General features: G+C 40.6%; 1 protein-coding gene across 1 annotated transcript in view; it reads left to right on the top strand.

Moving 5' to 3' along the window:
• The window catches only part of ADCY4 (adenylate cyclase 4), an 86,429-nt gene extending 65,644 nt beyond the window's left edge, over positions 1-20,785 (top strand). Inside the window, exons 13-26 of the mRNA XM_018558207.1 lie at positions 2,601-2,678; positions 2,780-2,849; positions 5,878-5,975; positions 7,182-7,266; positions 9,288-9,425; positions 9,827-9,916; positions 11,916-12,100; positions 14,605-14,689; positions 15,973-16,131; positions 16,256-16,402; positions 16,992-17,099; positions 17,296-17,410; positions 17,553-17,677; positions 19,859-20,785. Of these exons, the coding sequence (XP_018413709.1) occupies positions 2,601-2,678; positions 2,780-2,849; positions 5,878-5,975; positions 7,182-7,266; positions 9,288-9,425; positions 9,827-9,916; positions 11,916-12,100; positions 14,605-14,689; positions 15,973-16,131; positions 16,256-16,402; positions 16,992-17,099; positions 17,296-17,410; positions 17,553-17,677; positions 19,859-20,011 (1,636 nt within the window). The 3' untranslated portion in view covers positions 20,012-20,785. The remainder of the gene's footprint in view (positions 1-2,600; positions 2,679-2,779; positions 2,850-5,877; positions 5,976-7,181; positions 7,267-9,287; positions 9,426-9,826; positions 9,917-11,915; positions 12,101-14,604; positions 14,690-15,972; positions 16,132-16,255; positions 16,403-16,991; positions 17,100-17,295; positions 17,411-17,552; positions 17,678-19,858) is intronic.
• Positions 20,786-22,708: the final 1,923 nt, after the last annotated feature.

Raw genomic sequence — 22,708 nt, 5'->3', positions numbered from 1 at the left:
TTAGTAATGCTTCGTGTCCCCAGATCTTTTTTGGATTCTATATATTTTGCTAAATTAGTATTTGCACTGCTGAACTACTGTAATAACAATATTTTTGGAGTTCATATGAGCTGAGATAATATTGGGATAAAGACCTTCTTTAATTTATAATCGAGGCATTGTAAAGTAATATCTACAGGATAGGAAAACTCAAAGTAGATACAGTTTGCTCTAATGGAGTATAATAGGCAAGGTGAAGAAACCATAAAATGAAAGCCAGCAGAAGCAAGCAAATAGCTTTTGTATGATATTGCTGCCTGGAGGCTTACTTGCTTATGCTGCATTTATGTACACGTGTTTACATGTGCTGTATTTTTGCATTAATGTGTAGTCTAACAGAAGTGGGGGATTGAAGCTGAATCTCTTTCCTTGATATAGCACTAATAACATGCTTGGTTTGATGTGATTGACATGCTTACACATACAGCCTGACATACGGTTACTTAATCTCACTGTATTGAGTGTGCATGGCTATATACTCAGAATAGAATTCAGGTAATGAGCTGTTGCAACCTTTTATCTCTCATTACAGTTAAATTTGTTGTTTCAAGTCAATGATGGACATCATGATTTCATTAGAATGTGTTATAGTGCAGAAAGTGATGATTGCTTTTGTGAGGTGAAAAGATAATTGTCCAATTAAATATTGTCCCTACATGATATTTATTTATACTGTCAAACCATAGAAGCCTCTTAGTCCCAACATATTGCAATTTATTGACAAGGAAGGGTAGTAGAAGCACTTAGAAAATCATATGGAATCTGTTGTTTATTCATGTTTTCCTGTGTTCTTGATCGCGCCTTATGCGTCACTAATTCTACTGCTCTCTACTAATTGCTGCAGCAGATATCACTTTTATGCTGAACATAATTCAACATTCTTTTATGTGTAGTTACAAAGTCATTCATATCCATACTTCATTTAAATCTTATTTCTATCTGATTCATTACCAGTGCCCACTACTCTGCTAATGACCTCCAAACGTCAGCCTACATTATAACTAGCTCCGGTCTTGTCTCTAGGATATCTCCTGTGCTGCTTCTGATATGGAATTCAGTTCATATGGCTATTCTTTAAAGAACATGGCTTGCCCTTTAAAGCACATTTATTTAAAGAACCTATCACGTTTCTTATAATTAGGCTTTGAAGTGGATACAGGGAAAGCAGCCAACCCAAACTGCATTTCAGTTGTTCCCTCTCAGGCATTGTTATAATGTACCAAATATGCCCACACTCCCTTTTGTCAGTAATCTGGTGATTCTGGAATAGGAAGATGTCAACATATAGAAATATTAGAGCTGCCATTGTTGACTTGACTTGCAACTTTCAGGACTGGCATTCTTATCCTTTTTTTTTTTTCACTACTTGGTTTTAAGGACCTGGAACAAGCATGTTCATATTGACTGTCAGGACCCCTAATATGCAAATACTTGCTCTTGATCCGATACTTACTAATGAAAAATCATGGCTGCGAATATCAACCCTAGAAGCAGTCGTCTTCTAAAATAAGTTGGCAAAGCAGCTCCTAGTTTGCTTTTCTTATGTGTTCCACAAAACTGAATGGACTTTTTTGGTTTCAGCACAGTTAGTGTTTCTGGACAACACTGATTGCTCAGTGATTGGTTTCACTTGATTAATAATATTGCCTATTAAACATATTTTAAGCACCACTCCACCTGCAGTTAACAGAACTCTCTTGGCAGGCAAGCAATTGAAATGAATGGAACAGCAGGGCTCAAATGTTGCATGTCAGGCAATGAAAGGCTCCCCATTTTAGTGTCCATGTGAATGTTGAATGTAAGGTTTATGGGAGCCATGGTGTTTTTTGTTACATCATGTTGATCCCTGTGTGTCTATTTTGTTATCTTCCAATATTGCAAAGTGCTGCTGACTAAGTATACTTTTATTAGTCTTTATATAACATAGGCAAAATCTGAATATTAATATAATGAAGTTGCTATTACCATGTAATTTGAAGGTCAATTACACCCGAAATAACTATTTCACTTTTTTATGTGGTTGCTCTTAAATTGAGCTATGTTGTGGTTTCTTATATCTCTAGAGATCATAATAAAGAACAATTAAACCATTTGGGAACCCATCTGTAATAGTGACATTTTGGGGGGAAAGGGTAGGAGCAGGGGGGGACATGCCATTTGTGCAGACTGTGCAGCTACACAAGGCCCCTCTGGAATGTAAGGGTCGTTTTTACTAGATGGGAGTCAGACAAGTGCGAGCACCTTCTCCCACCTTATCGTAGGATTAAATGCTGCTCACGTCTATCTAGCTTTTAACCAATACAGTGTGACAAAATGTTATTAGGCCAGTTGTTGAATGGTGACTCTATCTCCCACTGGGTCAGAGACATAGACCTTTCCGAGGAAATTTTGCTAAAGCAGTCTGTGCTTGATATAAAAAACTAGTGTGTAATTCCATCTATCTACACCCAACCAAAGCTGTAACACTTTTTCTTGACCTTTTAAATTGGGTTTTGTTCCTCTTTTGACATTTTTCATGCATTTACTTTTTTGTTTTTTAACCAATTCCCTCCTGTTTCTAGATCTCGTTCTCCAAAGGAGACAAATGAGCCATCCAATGAGAACATCTTTAATGTTCTGGAGGAGCTGAACTCCCTAAGGTATAAAGTGTTAAAACATTTATTAGGAATGTTTTAGTGTTTGTATAACAACATATATAACTCTGTTCTGTAACATCCTTATTTTTGTTGCTACTTCTTAGGCAGTGGAAGAAATCTGATGATTTTAACCGGGTCACCCTCTACTTCAATCAGCCAGCAATAGAGAAAGAGGTAAGGTGTGGTTTGTCATTTGTCACATAGAGTATATTAGTTCAAAATTATAAGAGATACGAATATAAAGGAGGCAGGGACCTCAAATGGTGTTTCCTGCATTGCTCAATGGGTATGAAAACCATCCTCTGTTCCACAATTTCAACCTTTTTTCAGTCACGGCAACCTCTAAAAGTATGCAAAGTCTTGAGGCAAACCAGTCAGCGGGTGAAGTTCTGTCCTCTTCTGAATGTTGGGGGAGTTCCTGGATGCAGTCTGCCCTGGATTAGCATTATTGGTTTCCAAGGTGCTGGTGCTGGCTCGCCTGCACCATGGAAATGCATGACACTGCGAAAATTTAAAGGCACCCCTGGTACTGCAGCACCATGGTTGTGAAAGGCTGCTCTATTCAGTAAAACCTCTCAAAACTGTAACCTAGTCTTACAGGCTACCAACCTAAATGTTGCCATAAAAATACATTTGTTAGAATGTCAGATTTCCATTTAACCCCTAGGTGTATTTTTGTAAACCTAAAACTATGTCAAAGAAAAAAACCTTTAGCCAATAAGAACATTACAACCCTCTCAGCATTGGCATACAGCTAAAGGAGAAGAATGTGATATTGTTGTCCCAAGATTCAGCTGTTCTTCTTTTTTTTTTCTAAGAAGCAGAAACAGGATTTAAATACCTATGAGCAATGCAGATGCTTTTTAGTTCCACTAGTTTTTACAGACTATTATTTTCCTCTCTGTTTGCCAGGGAATGCAGCTGAGCCATTGGGTACGGTACACTAGTTTTTAGCACCATTACCCACAGCAGTAAATTTCATATTGGGACTTTTGGCACTACAAACAAAATATAAATTACACTGTAAGCACCCATAACTCAACTTCTAGCCTATTTCTAATACTTATCCTTAGCCCAGGGTGTAAACCCTGTAGTTTTATTAACGTTTACACTAACAAAACATTGCATACTCCCTCTCCCTCTAGTACGTAATCTGTCCCTTAACCAAACTCTTAACCCTTACAACCTAACCTGCTTCTAATAAAAATGTGAGTAACAAACTAACCTCCCAATGTAACACTTATTCCTAGGCCTCCCTGTAGCATTAACTAAACACTTAAAATTAATCCCTCACCCTTGACACTAATACTATCCATAAATTCACCCTTAACCTCTTCCCAAGTCTAGACTAACCCTTACATGCTTGTACTTGTCTTATCAAAACCTATCGGGATCATACTGAGATGTATTTCTGCCATAATAATGATTTGCATGTAGAAAAAAAAATTAGGACTACAAATAAAGTATTAATACAAAATATTTAATAATAATGTTTTGCATCTAGTTTTCTTGGCCAGCAGGCAGAGCCCTCAGCTCCTTTTTACATACAGAGGTGCTACCTCCCGGCAGCCTGTGAGAAAAAAGCCTGCCGTTTACACAGTTAAAAAGCTGAATCTGCAATGTAGACCCATAACTTAGCCAAGTGACACATTCTTTATCAGATACTTCAAGAAAACAAAGCCAGCTTTGAGGCATGCAGCTACTGCCATGCTGGAATCATGTCAAGTTTGTGTGTGGGTGTAACTTTTAAACTTTGAAAAAAGAAAAATGTATCTAAAAATAACCAATCGGTTTCCTTCTAAAATGTGTGTAAAAGCCCTAAAGATGACATCTGTTGTAAAAGGAAAGATACAATATGGCATATGAAATGAGACAGTGTAGATGTAGAATGCACAAGCATGGTATACACAATCAGGAGGTGCAGAATATGGAACATACAGCATGGCAAATGGGAGTGCACTAGCAGAGATATTTTTGTACCGTAACAGAATGATTGCAGCCCATCTAGACCTCCGTCAGCTTAGACCTGTGATTGATTGCAGTGACAGCATAGCCAATCGATCCCCCAGTTGGGGCCCCAAGGATGAATAGAGGTGTGTGCCTCTTTAGTTATATTGTGCCCCATTCAGACCTCCATCAGAGTGGATCCACATGGGTTGCACTTACGCCAAAGCCAATCAATCCCCCAGTTGCAGAAATGAGAAAAAGTGTTTGCTTTTTTAGTAGTATTACATTAGTTCACATAGCAGGATGGAAAAGAATACATGTATACCTTAATCGGGTGGGCCAAAGGACTAACAGGTCCCAATAATGCTGCAGCGTTATTATGACCCCTAAACATTAGGAAAGGTGTAGATCAGGGAGGGTTTTGTTTTCTTTCTTTCCAAAGGTTTTTGAAGCTAGTCCGATCTGGTATGGATATCGGGGATGACCACTGCATATGAGGTGCTATCATTGCCTGGCGGGTGGGAAGGTCAGGGGGGACAGATGTGGGAAGGGGGGGGGGGGAGAAGGCAAGAGGGGGAAAGGATCCCGTCCGACCCTCTAGTAGGGAGAGAAGGAAAGGGGGAAATTACAGTATAGTAGAGAGCGAGTAGGAGTAGTGTTACCGCTTTAAAGCTTTACATGCTTCTGAGTCTTGGAATAAATGCCACAATGTCCAGGTTTTAAGGTATCTGGACATGTCATCTCTGCTAGATTAGATAAGTTCCTCTATGGTTGATACTGTATCTATTCGGGAGAGCACTCCCGGATTGTTGGTGGTGATGGCGATGTATATGTCTTTTAATGCATGAAGTACTGTTCAGATGCATCAAAAAATACACCACATCTTATAAAAATGGTATTTACTAAAAAATCAATTAGGGGAATTTACTAGGACTGCACCAGACAAAATCTGGGGCATCTGTGCATAGCAACCAAACTGAAGAGAGATGCTGATTGGTTACTATGCACAGCTGCTTCAGATTCTGTCTGCTCCAGTTTTAGTAAATTTCCCCCAATGTGTTAATTGCAGAAGTGATAAAAATAGGCTTTTAGTCGATGTGAAAAATCAAGTCACAGTAAATGTTCTCAGGCTGCCCAATCTTCATAAAGGTCTCCTATTTGGTAAAACATTGGTAACAGATGTTAAAAGACCTTCGTTTGACATTTAAAGGAAACTCTATGAATAACTAGTCTCCAATTTGGTTATTTTTCACAGTACCGGCTCTCTGACCTGCCATCGTTCAAATATTACACAGCCTGTTGCTTCTTCATCTTTACCTGCAACTTTGCTGTCCAGATGTTGGTGTCTCCCAAGTAAGTGATGGAATATATCACATGACCACATATATCACATGATATTAGAGGTTTGCACTCTGTTGGTACAGCTACGAACCCTGTAAAACATGACTGATCACTGCCATGTATTAGATTGTCATAAGTACTATAACGATTTATTCAGCAGGAGCGTAATTCTCTGTGTCATGATATATGATGATAGCTGTAATTTCTTTAGTTGCCTGTAAACACTTTGATAAAAATGCAGAATTTTTTTTTCCTTAAGTAGTTTTTTTGGAAACCTACAATATACATCATATTCAGAATAATTAAATATGTTGACCTGGTAAGGCCACAGTCAGTTGTTTCTGACTTGCTTATATAGAATTTATGTACAGTAACTCATGGCAACAAGCCATAGATTAACATGGAGTGGACAACAATTTAATCTGTTTTACCAACAAAGATACAATGGGGGGAATATATCATAGCATAGAGTGTTTGAACTCGCATATGGTCGCGTGGGACATATTTGCACCAGATTTATGTTGCTAGTTTATTGTTCATAAATGAGATTTCATAGACTCCAGGAAAGAAGACTCGTAACTCCAGGCAAAAAGCTTAACTGTCGCTTCTTGAAGTGGTCATGGGGACTAAAGTAGCGATTTTGTTTGTTTTGTTAGACGATGCTCCAGTTTCAGACAGCTGGAGGACAAGTGCAGATAGTTGCGAACTTTTGCAAAACGGGCGCAATCAGGAATATAGTGCAAGCTCTGGTCAACAAGGGCACACATGTTTAAAGGGAGCGGGTAAACAGATTTGCACATTAAAAAAATGATCTAAGAGGCTAAAACACTTGCAATTGCTTTGATAACTTCCCCCCACTGTATATTGAATGTTTTTATATCAAAAGCTAGAACACATTTGATTGTTTTGATGGCACATACATAGTTAACCTTTTTAAATCTCTTTATAGCCAGCAATTTACTTTAATCATCACAAAATATACTCTTACACCTTTACCAATCACTACATCACAGCATGCATTCAAAGAAAACGGTGATTACATGTTGTTGTTTTTTTCACTATCAGCCAGATTTTCTTAGGCTCATAAAAAAAGCAGCTATGCTATGGATAGTATGTGTTCTGAATATATAACTAGGCTTCTAGTAAATATGTTTTACATATCTAACTACCTTTTAGTATTGTCACAGTGCCCTAATACTCTGCATCTTACGTTTTTAGGAACATAGCTCTTGGCATCTCGTATGGCATATCTTATTTCATATTCCTACTCTACTTATTTACTTGCTTTGCTGGACATCTGGTGGTGAGTAGTATATAACTGGTTATTGCTTGTTTTTCACACTCAACGGTTCTGAAGCCTCACAATGGACCTCCTAACTCAAAAGGATAACAGCTCTTTTAGTACAGAAACACTTTAAAAGTTGACCCCCCACCCCCCATTCCTACATTTAGCTGTCCACTTTCCACAGAGATCTTCATTGTGTGGCTGCCAGGAGCTTCAAAAATTCTTCATGAAGTCTCTCAGTCGCATAATAGACGGTTGGGACGCATACTAGACAGCCTCTTTTATAGAATGGAATAGAGACTCTCCTGTGCATGGAAGAACTAGTACCTTCTATGGAAGCTGTGTGACTCCTAATGTCTGCACAGCAAAGATGGAATATGGACAGGTACATGTACCTGCGGGGTGCATCTTTAAGGATAACTGTGCTAAAAGTACAGCCATGCTTTAAACCCTGTAGTTCTTGACTTCCAAGGTCAGAATTACATTGCTCCATTAAACCGTTTGGGCTCCTTTTTAAGTTTTTCCACATCAGAGCTTGTTATAACTTCTATAAAACAGCTCATTAGTTGGTTTAGGATGGCAGTCGCTTTTATCTGGCATCAGTCCAGAAGCCACAAGGTTTTCTTAATGGTAATGGAAAATGCTTTTTCAAGACACTGTACAGATGTTTTTATACTTTACAGACCTATATGTTGTATGGATTTTTTTTAGCATACCTAATCTGTTTGATAATGAACCCATGCATGAGTTAAGATGGTCACAAACCAGCAGATATCTCTCCAAGAACAATAAGTGGGTAGATTTCTACCCATCCTTGATTATGACGAGATCCACTACTGTTTACCTAGCAGTTTGTCAATGGACAGAAGCAGTGTATACATGATCAGATGTGAGTAGAGGAAAGGATCAGCCGTCATTGCTCAGTTTCCCAGCTTGTAGGAGAATGAGTATTTTTGACTTTAAAATTGTTTGCCATTTTCTCCTAGGGTAGTCCTAAATAGCCTGATCATTGCTTAACCTTTGCAGTCGGCCATGAAATTGGGTGGAATGGAAGCATTTATGGTGACGCTATAAAACTTTTTGGACGGCACAAGTCCTTAGATAATTCTGACTCTTCTGACCTACATACTTGTGTCAGTGACTCAAAATATTAAAGCCTTTCAGTCAGCATAACAGCTTGGTGACTAGCATTTCTAGGAGGTCCACAACAGTAGCCTCCTTCTGTATTTCAGGAGAGGTTTCCTTATATGCCAAATTGCATTTATCGGTGCCAGACAGAGGGAAAGATGCATAACACAGATACATTTCTTATCTTTAGTGCAAGCTAAAATCCAGATTCAAGCTGGCCATACACTATTAGATTTTAGGAAAAATCGAATAGATTTCTTCATCCAAGCTAAACAGCGTGCATAGACCAAACTCCCATTATGGCTTGTAGTCTTATTGTTTGCACCCGCCGATGTCAGAATATATGAACATTGACTGCAGCTGATGATTAAAGTAATTGCTCGGCTGAAATGTTCAGCCCGGCACCTTAGACAATAGTCAACTGAGTAATCAACTTCTGTTGTGGCGGCAGGGCCACCCACTGTTAGAATTCCTGTGAATCAGCCAAAATTCTTAGTGTATGGCCAGAATCAGTATTATTTATCTATGTCTGTGCTTATCCCCGTCTTGTTTTCGTTTTACTGTCCTGAATCTTCCTGCTACATCTCAGTACCATCTGCCAAACCATATCCTTTAGACTGAACATTCCTAGCTGAGACAGTTTATGGTACACAGTGCTGACATGTATTCAGTGAGCAAATTCAGTCTGGCAAGCAGTATCTCCGTAACTTTTTTTTTCAAAGCTGAAAATGATTAAAATGTTTTTATTTTGTAGCATTGTTCATATGAGAGCTTATTTCTTCTACATAATAGGTAGACATCTTCTGTGTTCGTTCAATCTCCAATAATAAAATATGAGACATTTACAGCCACATGGAGCTTTATACACTGAGCCAACTCTCTTTAATAAGACCCTTCTGTTTCTCCAACAGAAATGTATCCTCAAAGGACCTCAGATCCTGCACTGGGTTCCTTCTCTCTCCTCTGCAGTCTCCAGCAAGCCCTGGTTCAGAGTGCCCTTTGGAATCCTGATCATTTTCACTGTCATGTTTATGGCAGTATTCAACATGGTAATTATTTTTTTCTTTTTTCATCATTTTTTGCCTTTGACAGATCTCCTAATAAGACATGGTTACAAATCACGCAACTGCTTTGTAAAGTTTGTATCACTCAGTGAGTCAAATGCAGTTTGTAAGAAAACAGTATTTTTTGGCATGTGGCAGAAAACACCCCAGAGCTATAAACTTGCTGGAAACATTTGGATTACAGAAACCTTTTCTAACTAGAGAAATATGTATATAAAACATGTCACACTACTGCATGAGCTAAAGATATTATTTTATTTAAATAGCCACTTTTTTTATTGGTGGCTTTCACTTCAAAGGCATTTTGTAGAATCATTCAGTCATTCCTTAAATCATTCAGATGAAATCAATGGAACTAATCTCTGGTTTGTTTCTTTTTCCTCCAGTTTTTTCTACCTGATGAAGCATGTCCGGGAATGTCATTTAATACGTCTGTAACTCCATTCACTGAATCTCTAACAGTATATAGCCTGCCGGTTAGTTAACTCTCTGGATACAAGATATTATAATATATTTTTCTTACTTTGTCTACAATGTTAGCAGTTTTGCTGAGAAAGATAAATAGTATTATAAGGGAGATGTACAGTATTATCCACCTGGGTACATATTTGAAGGTCTAATAACTTAGTCAGGTGATGTCTCTTAAAAGGTGGATCAGTGTTCACATTGGCTGTTCTACCTCTTTGGCTAAGAAGGTTTTAGAGGTGCACCAAATTGAGATTTTAAAACCGAAAATAAAAAGTCAGGCCGGAACCGAATTTTTGTTCTAACCTTTTTTAGAAAAATTTTTAATTTCTTTCTTTTGATTTTTTTCCTAAATGTTTTACATTGTTAATTTTTTTATATTTTATTTATTTTTATTAAATATTTTTATTTTTTAACTTTACTGTTGGAGGCTCTGGGAAATATCAGGTGGTATTTCCCTTTTTAAAATAGAAACAGAGATTGAGGACACAGAGCCCTCAACCTCCTTTTTCTGCATTACTTCATAAAAATGAACAGAAAGCCTATATACTGAGTGTTCCTGTTCATTCATAACTTATGGACATAGTATGTTTACTATGTCCACAATCATGAATGAATAGTAAGTGATGTAGATCACTTCCTATTCATAACTGGTACATACTGTAGAAACTCATACTATGTCCAGTTATTTACAAGCATTCATCGATCAATGATTGCTGACTTTGTTTGTATACCATTCTCCATCTGGATCGGCTGTCACAGGAGGCTGAGGCGGTGGTGCGGGAGAAAAGCTTGGTCTATTTTGACAGCTGCCCCCTGTGACAGCTGAAAGCTGTCTCTGCCCCCACACCGCTCTCCATCCTGATTTGTCACAGGAGGCTGAGCGGGGCGGTGCAGGAAGGGAACTCGGCCTCCTGTGACAAATAAACCCTAAACAGATCAGAGATATACCACATATATATATTGGAGGTGCACCGAAATTAAAATTTCAAAAACCAAAATAAAAACAAATGTCAGTTTGAAACTTGTTGTTTTAACTTTTTCAAAATGGTCTAAACAGACCCCTGATATTTCCCTTTTAAAATATAAAAAGAGATTGAGGACACGGAGTCCTCAATCTCTTTTTCTGCAGCCCCAAAATGAACAGGAATCCTCTAATACTGAGTGTTCCTGTTCATTCATAACATGAGAACAGAGTATGTTTACTATAACCACAATCATGAATGAGCAGGTGATATAGATCACTTCCCATTCATTCATAATTGAGGATATAGTAAACATGCTCTGTCCTCAAGTCTTTACAAACACTCAGCTATCACTGATCATCACTGACTGCTTGTACTCGCTCTCCATCCTGACAGCTGTCACAGGAGGCTGAGCGAGCGGAGCACAGCCTGCTGTGACAGCGCAGGCTGTCTCCGCCCACACTGCTCTCCTCTAATCTGTGACAGGAGGCTGAGTGGTGCAGGGAGAAGAGACGCTGGCCGCTCACAGCGCTCTCCTCCCGCAGCGCTCGGCCGCCTGTGACAGTTTCTCTCCTCCCCGCTGGGACACAGAGCAGCGCCCAGCGGGGAGGAGAGAAAAGGATGCAACGCTGTATCGGCAAGAAAATGGCACTTTCGGCCGATATATCGGTGCATCCCTAAAATATATATTATATATTTTGACACTTACAATATAATCCAAGTTTTCTCTCTAGCCTTCAGCAACAGGATCTGCAACCAAAGTCAGATGACAGTCCATAGATACAATGGCTGTATTTAGTGTGGTACTTAGGAGAAGAATCGGGAATTTGTCTGGTTGTCAGCACATGTTCAGGTTTTAAATCCCATGAAAATTATAACATAAACACGCAGGCATGTAAACATTCAAATATGCCCTTTGGTCCCAGTGAACACTGTGTGTTTTAGATCCTGTTGTACTGTAAAGTTCTGTGTGAGATTTTGGAGTTACTTGTCTAGAATATATATGTAAATGTTGTGACTGTTGATCTCTGTTTCTTCTTTCTAGTATTACATGTACTGTTGTATTCTGGGGCTTCTGGCTTGTTCTGCCTTCTTGATTATGAACTTTGAAGTCAAGCTGATCCTTCTCAGCATTGCCCTGGTGATCTACAATATCATCTTCTTGCACACTCACAGCTGGTTGTCGGACTGTTACATGGATTGGCTTCTTAAGAACCAGAACATCTCTAGGTATTTACTTATGTCTTAAAGCAAGTGTTTGGTCTTCTCTGGTTTTGACTCTTGATGAATATATAGAGCCAACGTACCCCAAAGAGCTTTATAAAATATATCAAATGCTAATGCACAAAATTATACAGTGAAACAAAACAGATTTATATTCACACATACACTTTGGAGTTGATTTATACACTCTACACCGCTTATTATGTGCACTGCATGCTTATAATAGTGGTCATTAAGGGGTTGATTTATATGACTTCCATCCAGCCATTACCCTGGGAAAATGGCATTCGCATATCATTCTTACCACTAGATGGAACTGAACAGTATAAGTCCTATGCTCCTTCAAGTGGTGGGAATGCCATGCAAATTGCATTGCCCCCAGCGTGTGGCTGGGCGTAATTCATATAAATCAATCCCTTAATGACCAGCACATACTAAGCAGTATAAAGCCTCTTTTAACTTTAAAACAGTCTGAATAATTTGAAACTAAGGAAGGTTCTGAGATCATTCTTAAAAAAACTTTAATGATATCCGATTGGCACAAACCAAAATCCTTAAGGATTTTGGTTTGTGCCAATCGGATATCATTAAAGTTACACCATTTCCAGACTGAACTGTTGACACAAGACAGATGGATCCATAGATTCATGCCATGCATCCCAATGTCTTACCCTACCAATTGCATGTCACAGCAGAAACTGAGACTCATCAGACCAGACAATGTTTTTTCTGCCTTGTTTGTTTGATAATATAAAGTAGCGATGACCCCCGAAAGAGCTGCTGGTAATTTTGGTTCCTGTCTAGCTGTTACCATCCCTGTTTTCGGCTCCAGCAACACCAACACTTTTTACAATTAACAGGCTCAAGTCATAGCATCTTCTTTTTTTTTTTTATAGTATTTATTGCTTAGTGGTAAAAATGCAGGAGAGCGGGTTTAGGGTTGTAGGGTATCCAAAAGTACAAAATAGAGGACAGCATTAAGTTACATAGTTACATAGTATTTGAGGTTGAAAAAAGACATTAGTCCATCAAGTCCAACCTATAGCATCTTGTTCCTAGGAGTACTACTTGTACCCCTGTATATTACGGTCCCTTAAGAAATCGTCCAAAAGTTTCTTGAACAATTCAACATTCTTTGCTGAAATCACCGCCTGTGGCAGTGAGTTCCAGACCTTGACCGCTCTAACTGTGAAGAACCCCCTTCGCCCCTTGTGCTGGAACTTCTTTTCCACCAATTTTAGGTGATGGCCTCTAGTTTTTGTAATGGAGTTAATTTTAAACAGTTTATCGCTAATGTTGCTTTCAACATTGAACATTTTGTACATTGAGATCATATCCCCCCTTAATCTCCTCCAAAGATTAAGATTCTTGAAATTGAAAACAATTAACAGATTAATTAAGATTCTTGAAATTGAGAACAGCCAGGGAAATCTCTGACTCTGTAAGAGCAGTCAAAGTCCTTGTAGAGTACCAACTGGCTTCTGTTCGTCTGTGAATGGTACCTAAGGGATTAATCCTTCTGAAAATGTCCAGACGGCAGCTCATCTGCAACACTCTCCAGCAAGAAGATACTACTCTGAGTCACCACCACATGGCACATGCTGGGGCCCAGGCCCTGCCATCACATAATCACACAGACCTCCTCCCAGGGAGAAGCCCCAGGGGATGGAGAGTTCTGGAAGGTATTCCCAAACATTTATCACCTTCCTCCAGCCATACCTCTGTCAGCCTGCTCAGGGATTGGTCAGAGTCAGATACATATTCATAACCTTGTAGTTTACACTGTATGCTGGGGCCCCATCCCAGCAACAGGGCTATGTAATCAGTCTTAACAGGCTTTGGGAAAACCTGCAAAACTCAGAACAATTGATGAATAGACTGACTACAGTCCAGCAATAAACACTAAATTTTAATATTGACACAACTGCAAATGGCATGGTCGCTAAAATAAATGTACATGTTCTTAGCTGGCAGGAGTCAAAGCAGCATAGTCTGCCATATAACATTCTCTTTTCCATTCTGAGGCTTGTTAATGTCCTTTTTTTTTTTTTTTTTCCCTTGGCATGATTTAACTTTTGGGGTATTTGTTTCAGTATAGGCTTTGTTTTTAAATATTTGTTTCTAATGTTCTGTTATTCTCATTGGGTAAGAATAAAGTAAGCAACTGCTAAGATATTACATTTCTTGTTGGAGTGCTGTAAATGTTTGGAAACACGAGAAATAAAGGAAGGGAGAAATAAAACTAGAATAGGCTGTTCAAGAGGAAAAGACGAGGTGATATGCAGATTTTTATGTGTACATGGGGAGATATCATAGCAGGAAGAGTTTTTTTTTTTTTGGTTTTTTTTTTTAGCAGCTATATACCAAGGTTAAATGTGTATGTAAATGACCGAACTGACTTAAGAACCAAAATGTTACTTCGGATCAGGTTACTGGCCATTGAAAAAAATTTAAGCAGAAAATCTCCGTAAAGTAAGACAACTTTTTAACCCGTTCTACTCTTTTATCAGGCCTGGAGTCCTAAAAGAGCCACAAATTATGGGCAGTGTTGCATTATTTATCTTCTTTTTTACTCTTCTTGCCCTGGCCAGACAGGTGAGTACCAAGTGATGAGTTTTAGAATGTAAATAGTCAGTTATAATTGGCAGAACACACATTTGTCACAGTCATTGTTTATAGTCATGAATCTCATTCTATTCCCTGTACAGTTTGATAGATTGAAAGGAAAAAATAAATGAGTTACAGTAGTACCAGAATTTGCCTTAGATGTTTTTTGTCTTCAAGATGGTTTAATGGGGCCCGCTTTGCATTATCTGCGAGGAGTGACAGATCTGGAACAGGCCCCTTGTCCTTTACGTCTCCATAAATCTATGGGATTTGCATTTTCAAACAGTGGCATTAAGAATGCCCATCTGAGACCTGGCTTAACTAGATTTCGATTGTTGATGAGACATCACTGCCTAGTCCCACGCTGTGGGCTGCTTGAAGCAAACTAGCTGTCATCAATGATGGCGCTGCTAGTGGTCTGACATATTTGTGTTAAAGGAACATATATATTTAGTTGTTTCAGTGTTTACTAGATATACTGTACATGTAAAAGAGGTCGGCTTAATATGAACAATGTTACCAACCCATGTTGTTGTTAGAAAGATGGTAAGCTTGCAAACCTTGCCCAGTTACTAAGGTTTTCTCTGACTCCAGGATTAGACTTCAGGGGAGAGACTGGCTTAGTGGGCACATTGTGGGACTGTCATATCATGTATGCATGTTTGACCATTCTTTCATGTTTTTGGCCAGTTTAACTATAGGAGCTACGCTACCATCCCTAACTAATCTGTAAATCTCTACATTTCACACAATAGCAAAACATGTGTGAAAAACACAAACGGCAAGTATGCAAACATGTGGAAGTCACATCAATAATCCTTTTAAGGTGGACATTGCAGTAATACCACAAAATATACACTTGATTAGCATACACTGCATTGTTTTAAAAAGTTTATTGTTTCTACCATCTGTTTCTCGCTGGGGAGATTTTCCTTTCACTTCCCATCCTACAGCCACAACAGGAGGTTGTCTCCAAAGTGAGGGAAATCCCCTCTCAGATAGTTGTTCCCAGAACTAGTGTCCCCACTATTCCTGTTCTAGTAACAACACAACATTTTGGACTTTCTTTTTCTCTTCGCTCACGGGAACAATGATCACCAGGATAAATGGAAAAGGTGACTTTCTCCAAGACAAAGCAATAAAAACCTGTCAAGGGTTCTAATCCCTCTCCACTCTATGCAAAACAAAACAAACGTTTTGGTTGCAGCTGAAATTGAGTTCTAGTTCGATATAGCATGGCCTAGTGTAATTCTGTGTTATTCCTTCTATAGAATGAATTTTATTGTCGCCTTGACTTTCTGTGGAAAAGGAAGTTTAAGATGGAGCATGAACGTATTGAGACTATGGAGAATCTGAACAGGGTCTTACTAGAAAATGTACTCCCTGCTGATGTAGCCCAGCAGTTCATTGGACAGAACCTAAGGAATGAGGTAACCCATCACAAGAAGCTTTCCAATATTTCAGTTCTTTAAATACTTGTGTATCTTATTGTTTAACTTCATTTACTGTACACAACTTATAGCCACTCTCTGTACATACTTTTCATCTCTGCAGGACCTGTATTACCAGTCCTATGACTGTGTCTGCGTCATATTTGCTTCCATACCTGACTTCAAGGAATTTTACACGGAGTGTGATGAAAACCATGAGGGCCTAGAGTGTCTAAGGCTACTTAATGAGATTATTGCTGACTTTGATGAGGTACGTAATATAAAATCATGTAACTGTAGAACAAATGTTATATCTGTGTTTGTTCTACCTATCTCAGACGATACAAAAGTATTCTGAATTGGCAGATCTAGATATGATTGAATCTCAGAATTGCCTTCCCCTGTATCCACAGACACTTCAGATGGAAGTGAACACTGTTACACAAACAACCCATTTGTGTTTTCTCTGAATTTTACAATTAGTGGATTTATTATGTAACATTTATTGCAGAAACTCATTGTTCTAACAGGGATGACTATGGCAACCGTGCAGCAGTGGAACAGGGACCTGTGCTGCCATTTCCTCTTCTAGTAACTGCTAGATGTGAAAGCCCCACAATGTTTCCCCCGTGCCAGATTCCAACATATTCTCCTTTTCAATGGAGCATTCTTAACAACCTCATTGGCATGTCGGCTTCTTTACTTCTGTTACCACAAGTGTCTTTATAGGGTTCTCAAAGCAGAGACTCAACCCTCACACCTATGCCTCCTTTCTCTGATTGTTAATAATAAAATTCATATACTCATTAGATTTTACATTTACTAAAAAGTGTATCATTGTTTCATGTATTTTTTTTTAGCTACTTTCTAAGCCAAAGTTTAGCAGTGTTGAAAAAATAAAGACCATTGGTAGTGCATACATGGCAGCGACGGGATTAAATGCCACATCTGGACAAGAAAACCTTCAGGTATCCTTCCTACATTAGGCTTCTATGTTTTGTTTCTGTGTATAGATTGCACACAGACAATAGTGTGATACTGTCCTTCTGCTTTTCCTACCACTGCCACCTACACTATTGAGAGACTGTTGATCTTTACCACTGAGATATTTCTGTATGGACATTACATATCTGTGCAATAGCTTTTCTACTCTATATCTGCCAGGATGGTGACAGGAATTTTAACCACATCGGAATCATGGTGGAATTTGCTACTGCAATGATTGGAAAACTTGACGTCATCAACAAGCACTCTTTTAACAACTTCAAACTTCGCGTAGGCAAGTCATGTTTCAACCAACGATTTTTCTGAATGTGCCCTCTACTTTCATTGTAATCAAGGTTTACTTCTTTTTATTTTGTTTTTACTTCTTCATGACAACTGAAATTGTAACACGCGTTGTCTTGTTTGCTTCCTGCTAGGTATTAATCATGGACCTGTAGTAGCTGGGGTAATAGGAGCACAGAAGCCTCAGTATGACATCTGGGGGAACACTGTCAATGTGGCAAGTCGCATGGACAGTACTGGAATACTTGGCAAAATCCAGGTAGTGTTCTGCTTATTTTCACACTGGCTAAATCAATAATGAAGTTTCCTTTTACCAGGTGGCAAGACATGCATCATACATGTGTCATATGTACAATGTGCCAGCATCCCTTCCATGAAGAACATACCAGTTAAGGTTCAAGGGAATAAATACAAGCAGCCTTTTTGATGTGTAATAATCAAATGTGCTTTTATTCATGGTAGCAGAAAAGCTGCCCTGGGATCATGTCTCAACAGCATTTGTCCTAACCTGGCAACAGATTTAGAAAATGATCATGCACACAACTGACCGATATGGGGCTGCCCACCTATATGCGTCCTTTTAGAGCTGCATACATACAGGGGCGTATCTGCCGCAAGGCAAACAAGGTGTTTGCCTGGAGCGGCAGATTCGCTGAGGGCGGCGATGCTGCCTTGCCTAGGGCAGCAGCAAAGGTAAATACACCGCTGCATACATAGTGGCTGAGTACAAAGTGTTTACCAGCATTACTGCCATTAGATGGGGCCAAGTAGCATAGGGCATTCCTAGGCACCTCGACTCCAAATAGTGGCAGTGGCAATGCCCTGTGAACAGCATTCGCCCAGCTATACACTGGGTGAATGCTTTATAAATCGGCCCCTTAAACATATTCAGTTTTCAAATATATGCAGTACTATATACAAAATTCCCATTCGATGTCAAAGTCTGCACTGGTCCATACATATACCAGTTTGTGGAAAAAATAGATCTAAACCATACAATTTATAATCTGATTGCATAAACTCCTTCAGATTTACTTAATGTAATGTAAGGGCCTACCTATGCATCTATTACATTTTAATGTAGTCACAGGGGTCCCTGCACTACATAGCTGTTGGTTGATTGATAACATATTGTAGAAACTGATTGTAAGGTATGTGGTCACCTTTAGACAACCCTTCTCTGCAGATGATCTTGCATGTATTTTTAAATATTTAAAAGGATTATTATATTCAGATCTCATTTGGCGGTAACACATTAGAGTTAAAGGAAGATGCGAAGGTTGTCGAAGATTGACTTTCATAAAGGAATGAATTGCTGAAGAAAGTTGAGAACGCATCATCTGACCTGTTCCTAGTTATTAACAATCTCCTAATGATAATGAAAGCAATGATCTGGTAAAAGTACCCAGTGACCTGAGATGACCATGACCTGATCCAATTTAATTTGACCCAGATCTGGTTTTCATCTTTAAGTCTATGGGGGTAGTGGTAGATATGCTCCTGGGGTAAATTATCCATCAGTCAGAAAATATTTTGTCAGTCATTTACTTCCACTCTTCCCCTATGATAAGGCCAAGACATGAGCTCCCTTTCTAATCTTCCCCTCGATGTGTATTGGTTTAGTAAGATCATACTTTAATGGCTACTGTATTAGATGTTGTTTCAAACAATTTCCTGTCATGGATGCATAACACATACATTGATATAGGTTTCGTTACCTTTTTCTGCATTAATGCAATATTAATAGCACTGCCACTGTGCTAATTTTAGATTGCTATTATTATATACAAAATACCTACATGCTGCATTATTAAACAGGGCTCCTGTTAAGTAACTGTTAGCCCACGGTTTTCCATAGTCTCATTATACAATGTAGCAGCAGACTGGAGATGAGCAGCTGTGCCATCCGTTCTTCTGATATTAATTAGTGGATTTAGTGTGTATGCAATACTTATAGATAGACTATTGGGTATGTGTGTGTGTGCCTGCAAATCTAGGCCTTTCATTAGAAAAAAAAATGTTTTATGGGGTAATTATAGGACTTACTTTATGGAGTTGTAGGCTGCTAGGTCAGTGCCAGACCTTTTAGTCTTTGCTTATTGGATGGCTTCCAACCCACTTTACTCTGCCCATTCAATCAACCCTTCTTGTTATTTGATCTGTACTCTGTGCCTGTGAAATTACAAACTATCCTTAAGATCTACATTCACTGAGCTACTGTGTAGACAAATGTAGTATTGATAAGAGGGGTTCCCGGTATAAAAACAGAACAGGTTGAACCCTCTTTGCCGCACGGAAATTAATTATCTACATTTTTCAGCTTGCAAACATTCTGATGACTGTAACAGCTGCCCCTACTCCTGTTATCATAGACACAATATGCACATATGAATTGCATTCTCATTAACCAGCTCTATTTCTGTACCTCCTTTTCCTTTAGGTCACAGAAGAAACCAGTAAAGTACTTCAGAAGCTGGGATATACTTGTGAACGGCGAGGGGTCATCAAGGTTAAGGGTAAAGGTCAACTCTGTACCTATTTTGTTATCAATGACATGGCCAGATCCAATTCCCAGGGAAACGTTCTAAATTAAGCCATGGAAAGACAACTGCATCATACTTTGTGGATTTCCAAGGGCAAGAACATAATAAAGTCCATGAGATAATGCCTCTGTTTTCAACTTCAGAGGGAGAGGACTCAACAGCTGAAAACAAACTCTTCAGATGAAAACCACTTCTGAAAGATTAGGAGGAGGCTCATGACTAGACAAAGCCTGAGGAAATATGGACAGCCACATATAAGAGCTGTAGACCCTGGGAAAAGACAAATATTCTCTGGAGTGCCCTCCGCAGGACATGAGGACACTCGCCAAGCACTGCCATACAGTACAGTGGACATCGTGTTGTCGGCTTTTTGGAATCGCCCAAACATCTCATTTGAATGTTGTCATGTCTGATTTGCTACACAAAACCGTGACAGTGTGCAACAGAAGATGAAAATGTTATCAGCCTGTGACCTGCCAAAGCAAAGTGCAATTCCTCCCCCTAGTGAGGACTGCTGCACATTGTTGCACAAATAAACCTATTGTATTCATGCTGTGATGCAGTTCATGAAGATGAGAGAGAGAGAGAGCAAGCTGGGACTGGCCCACTGTTATTACCAGAGACGGAGACGGAGAAGGTGTTTCTGTACTCTAGCACTGCTCAGTGCAGTTCAGTACATGTCATGTACATAGTTATATTTATATAAAGCATTGTCACTCCCATTGTATTTATTCATCATAATAAAATCTTGTTAGTAAATATTTTTTCTATGGATGGGAATGTTAGAACGACCAAAAATGAAGAAAGTGTTTTGTTCCTCTTCATTAAACATCTGTATTTTTTATTTCAACTTTTTCATGTAGTAAGTTTTTGGGACCCTAAGTCTGCTCATAGCAGAAAGTACTACATGTACATGTCTCAGGGACTCTTTCAGTAAAGTGGAAGATTCCTTTCAGTCAACTGTATAAAACCACTATTGACACTGCCTCTGCTGGGGTGCACCGCACAGGTGACACTGCCTCTGCTGCGGCGACACCGTACAGGTGACACTGCCTCTGCTGCGGCGACACCGCACAGGTGACACTGCCTCTGCTGCGGCGTCACCGCACAGGTGACACTGCCTCTGCTGGGGCGACACCGCACAGGTGACACTGCCTTTGCTGGGGTGATGCCGCACAGTTGACACAGCCTTTGCTGGGGTGATGCCGCACAGTTGACACAGCCTTTGCTGGGGTGATGCCGCACAGTTGACACAGCCTTTGCTGGGGTGATGCCGCACAGTTGACACAGCCTTTGCTGGGGTGATGCCGCACAGTTGACACAGCCTTTGCTGGGGTGATGCCGCACAGTTGACACAGCCTTTGCTGGGGTGATGCCGCACAGTTGACACAGCCTTTGCTGGGGTGATGCCGCACAGTTGACACAGCCTTTGCTGGGGTGATGCCGCACAGTTGACACAGCCTTTGCTGGGGTGATGCCGCACAGTTGACACAGCCTTTGCTGGGGTGATGCCGCACAGTTGACACAGCCTTTGCTGGGGTGATGCCGCACAGTTGACACAGCCTTTGCTGGGGTGATGCCGCACAGTTGACACAGCCTTTGCTGGGGTGATGCCGCACAGTTGACACAGCCTTTGCTGGGGTGATGCCGCACAGTTGACACAGCCTTTGCTGGGGTGATGCCGCACAGTTGACACAGCCTTTGCTGGGGTGATGCCGCACAGTTGACACAGCCTTTGCTGGGGTGATGCCGCACAGTTGACACAGCCTTTGCTGGGGTGATGCCGCACAGTTGACACAGCCTTTGCTGGGGTGATGCCGCACAGTTGACACAGCCTTTGCTGGGGTGATGCCGCACAGTTGACACAGCCTTTGCTGGGGTGATGCCGCACAGTTGACACAGCCTTTGCTGGGGTGATGCCGCACAGTTGACACAGCCTTTGCTGGGGTGATGCCGCACAGTTGACACAGCCTTTGCTGGGGTGATGCCGCACAGTTGACACAGCCTTTGCTGGGGTGATGCCGCACAGTTGACACAGCCTTTGCTGGGGTGATGCCGCACAGTTGACACAGCCTTTGCTGGGGTGATGCCGCACAGTTGACACAGCCTTTGCTGGGGTGATGCCGCACAGTTGACACAGCCTTTGCTGGGGTGATGCCGCACAGTTGACACAGCCTTTGCTGGGGTGATGCCGCACAGTTGACACAGCCTTTGCTGGGGTGATGCCGCACAGTTGACACAGCCTTTGCTGGGGTGATGCCGCACAGTTGACACAGCCTTTGCTGGGGTGATGCCGCACAGTTGACACAGCCTTTGCTGGGGTGATGCCGCACAGTTGACACAGCCTTTGCTGGGGTGATGCCGCACAGTTGACACAGCCTTTGCTGGGGTGATGCCGCACAGTTGACACAGCCTTTGCTGGGGTGATGCCGCACAGTTGACACAGCCTTTGCTGGGGTGATGCCGCACAGGTGACACACCCTTTGCTGGGGTGGCGCCACACAGGTGACACTGCCTTTGCTGGGGTGACGCCGCACAGGTGACACTGCCTCTGCTGGGGTGACGCCGCACAGGTGACACTGCCTCTGCTGGGGTGACGCCACACAGGTGATACTGCCTCTGCTGGGGTGACGCCGCACAGGTGACACTGTCTCTGCTGGGGTGATGCCGCACAGTTGACACAGCCTTTGCTGGGGTGATGCCGCACAGGTGACACTGCCTCTGCTGGGGTGACGCCGCACAGGTGA

This window comes from Nanorana parkeri, unplaced genomic scaffold, assembly GCF_000935625.1.
Source record: "Nanorana parkeri isolate BGI_ZX_2015 unplaced genomic scaffold, ASM93562v1 scaffold325, whole genome shotgun sequence".
Classification (NCBI taxonomy): domain Eukaryota; kingdom Metazoa; phylum Chordata; class Amphibia; order Anura; family Dicroglossidae; genus Nanorana; species Nanorana parkeri.
Note: the sequence above shows the minus strand (reverse complement) of the source record. Positions and strands in the feature narration are given on the sequence as shown.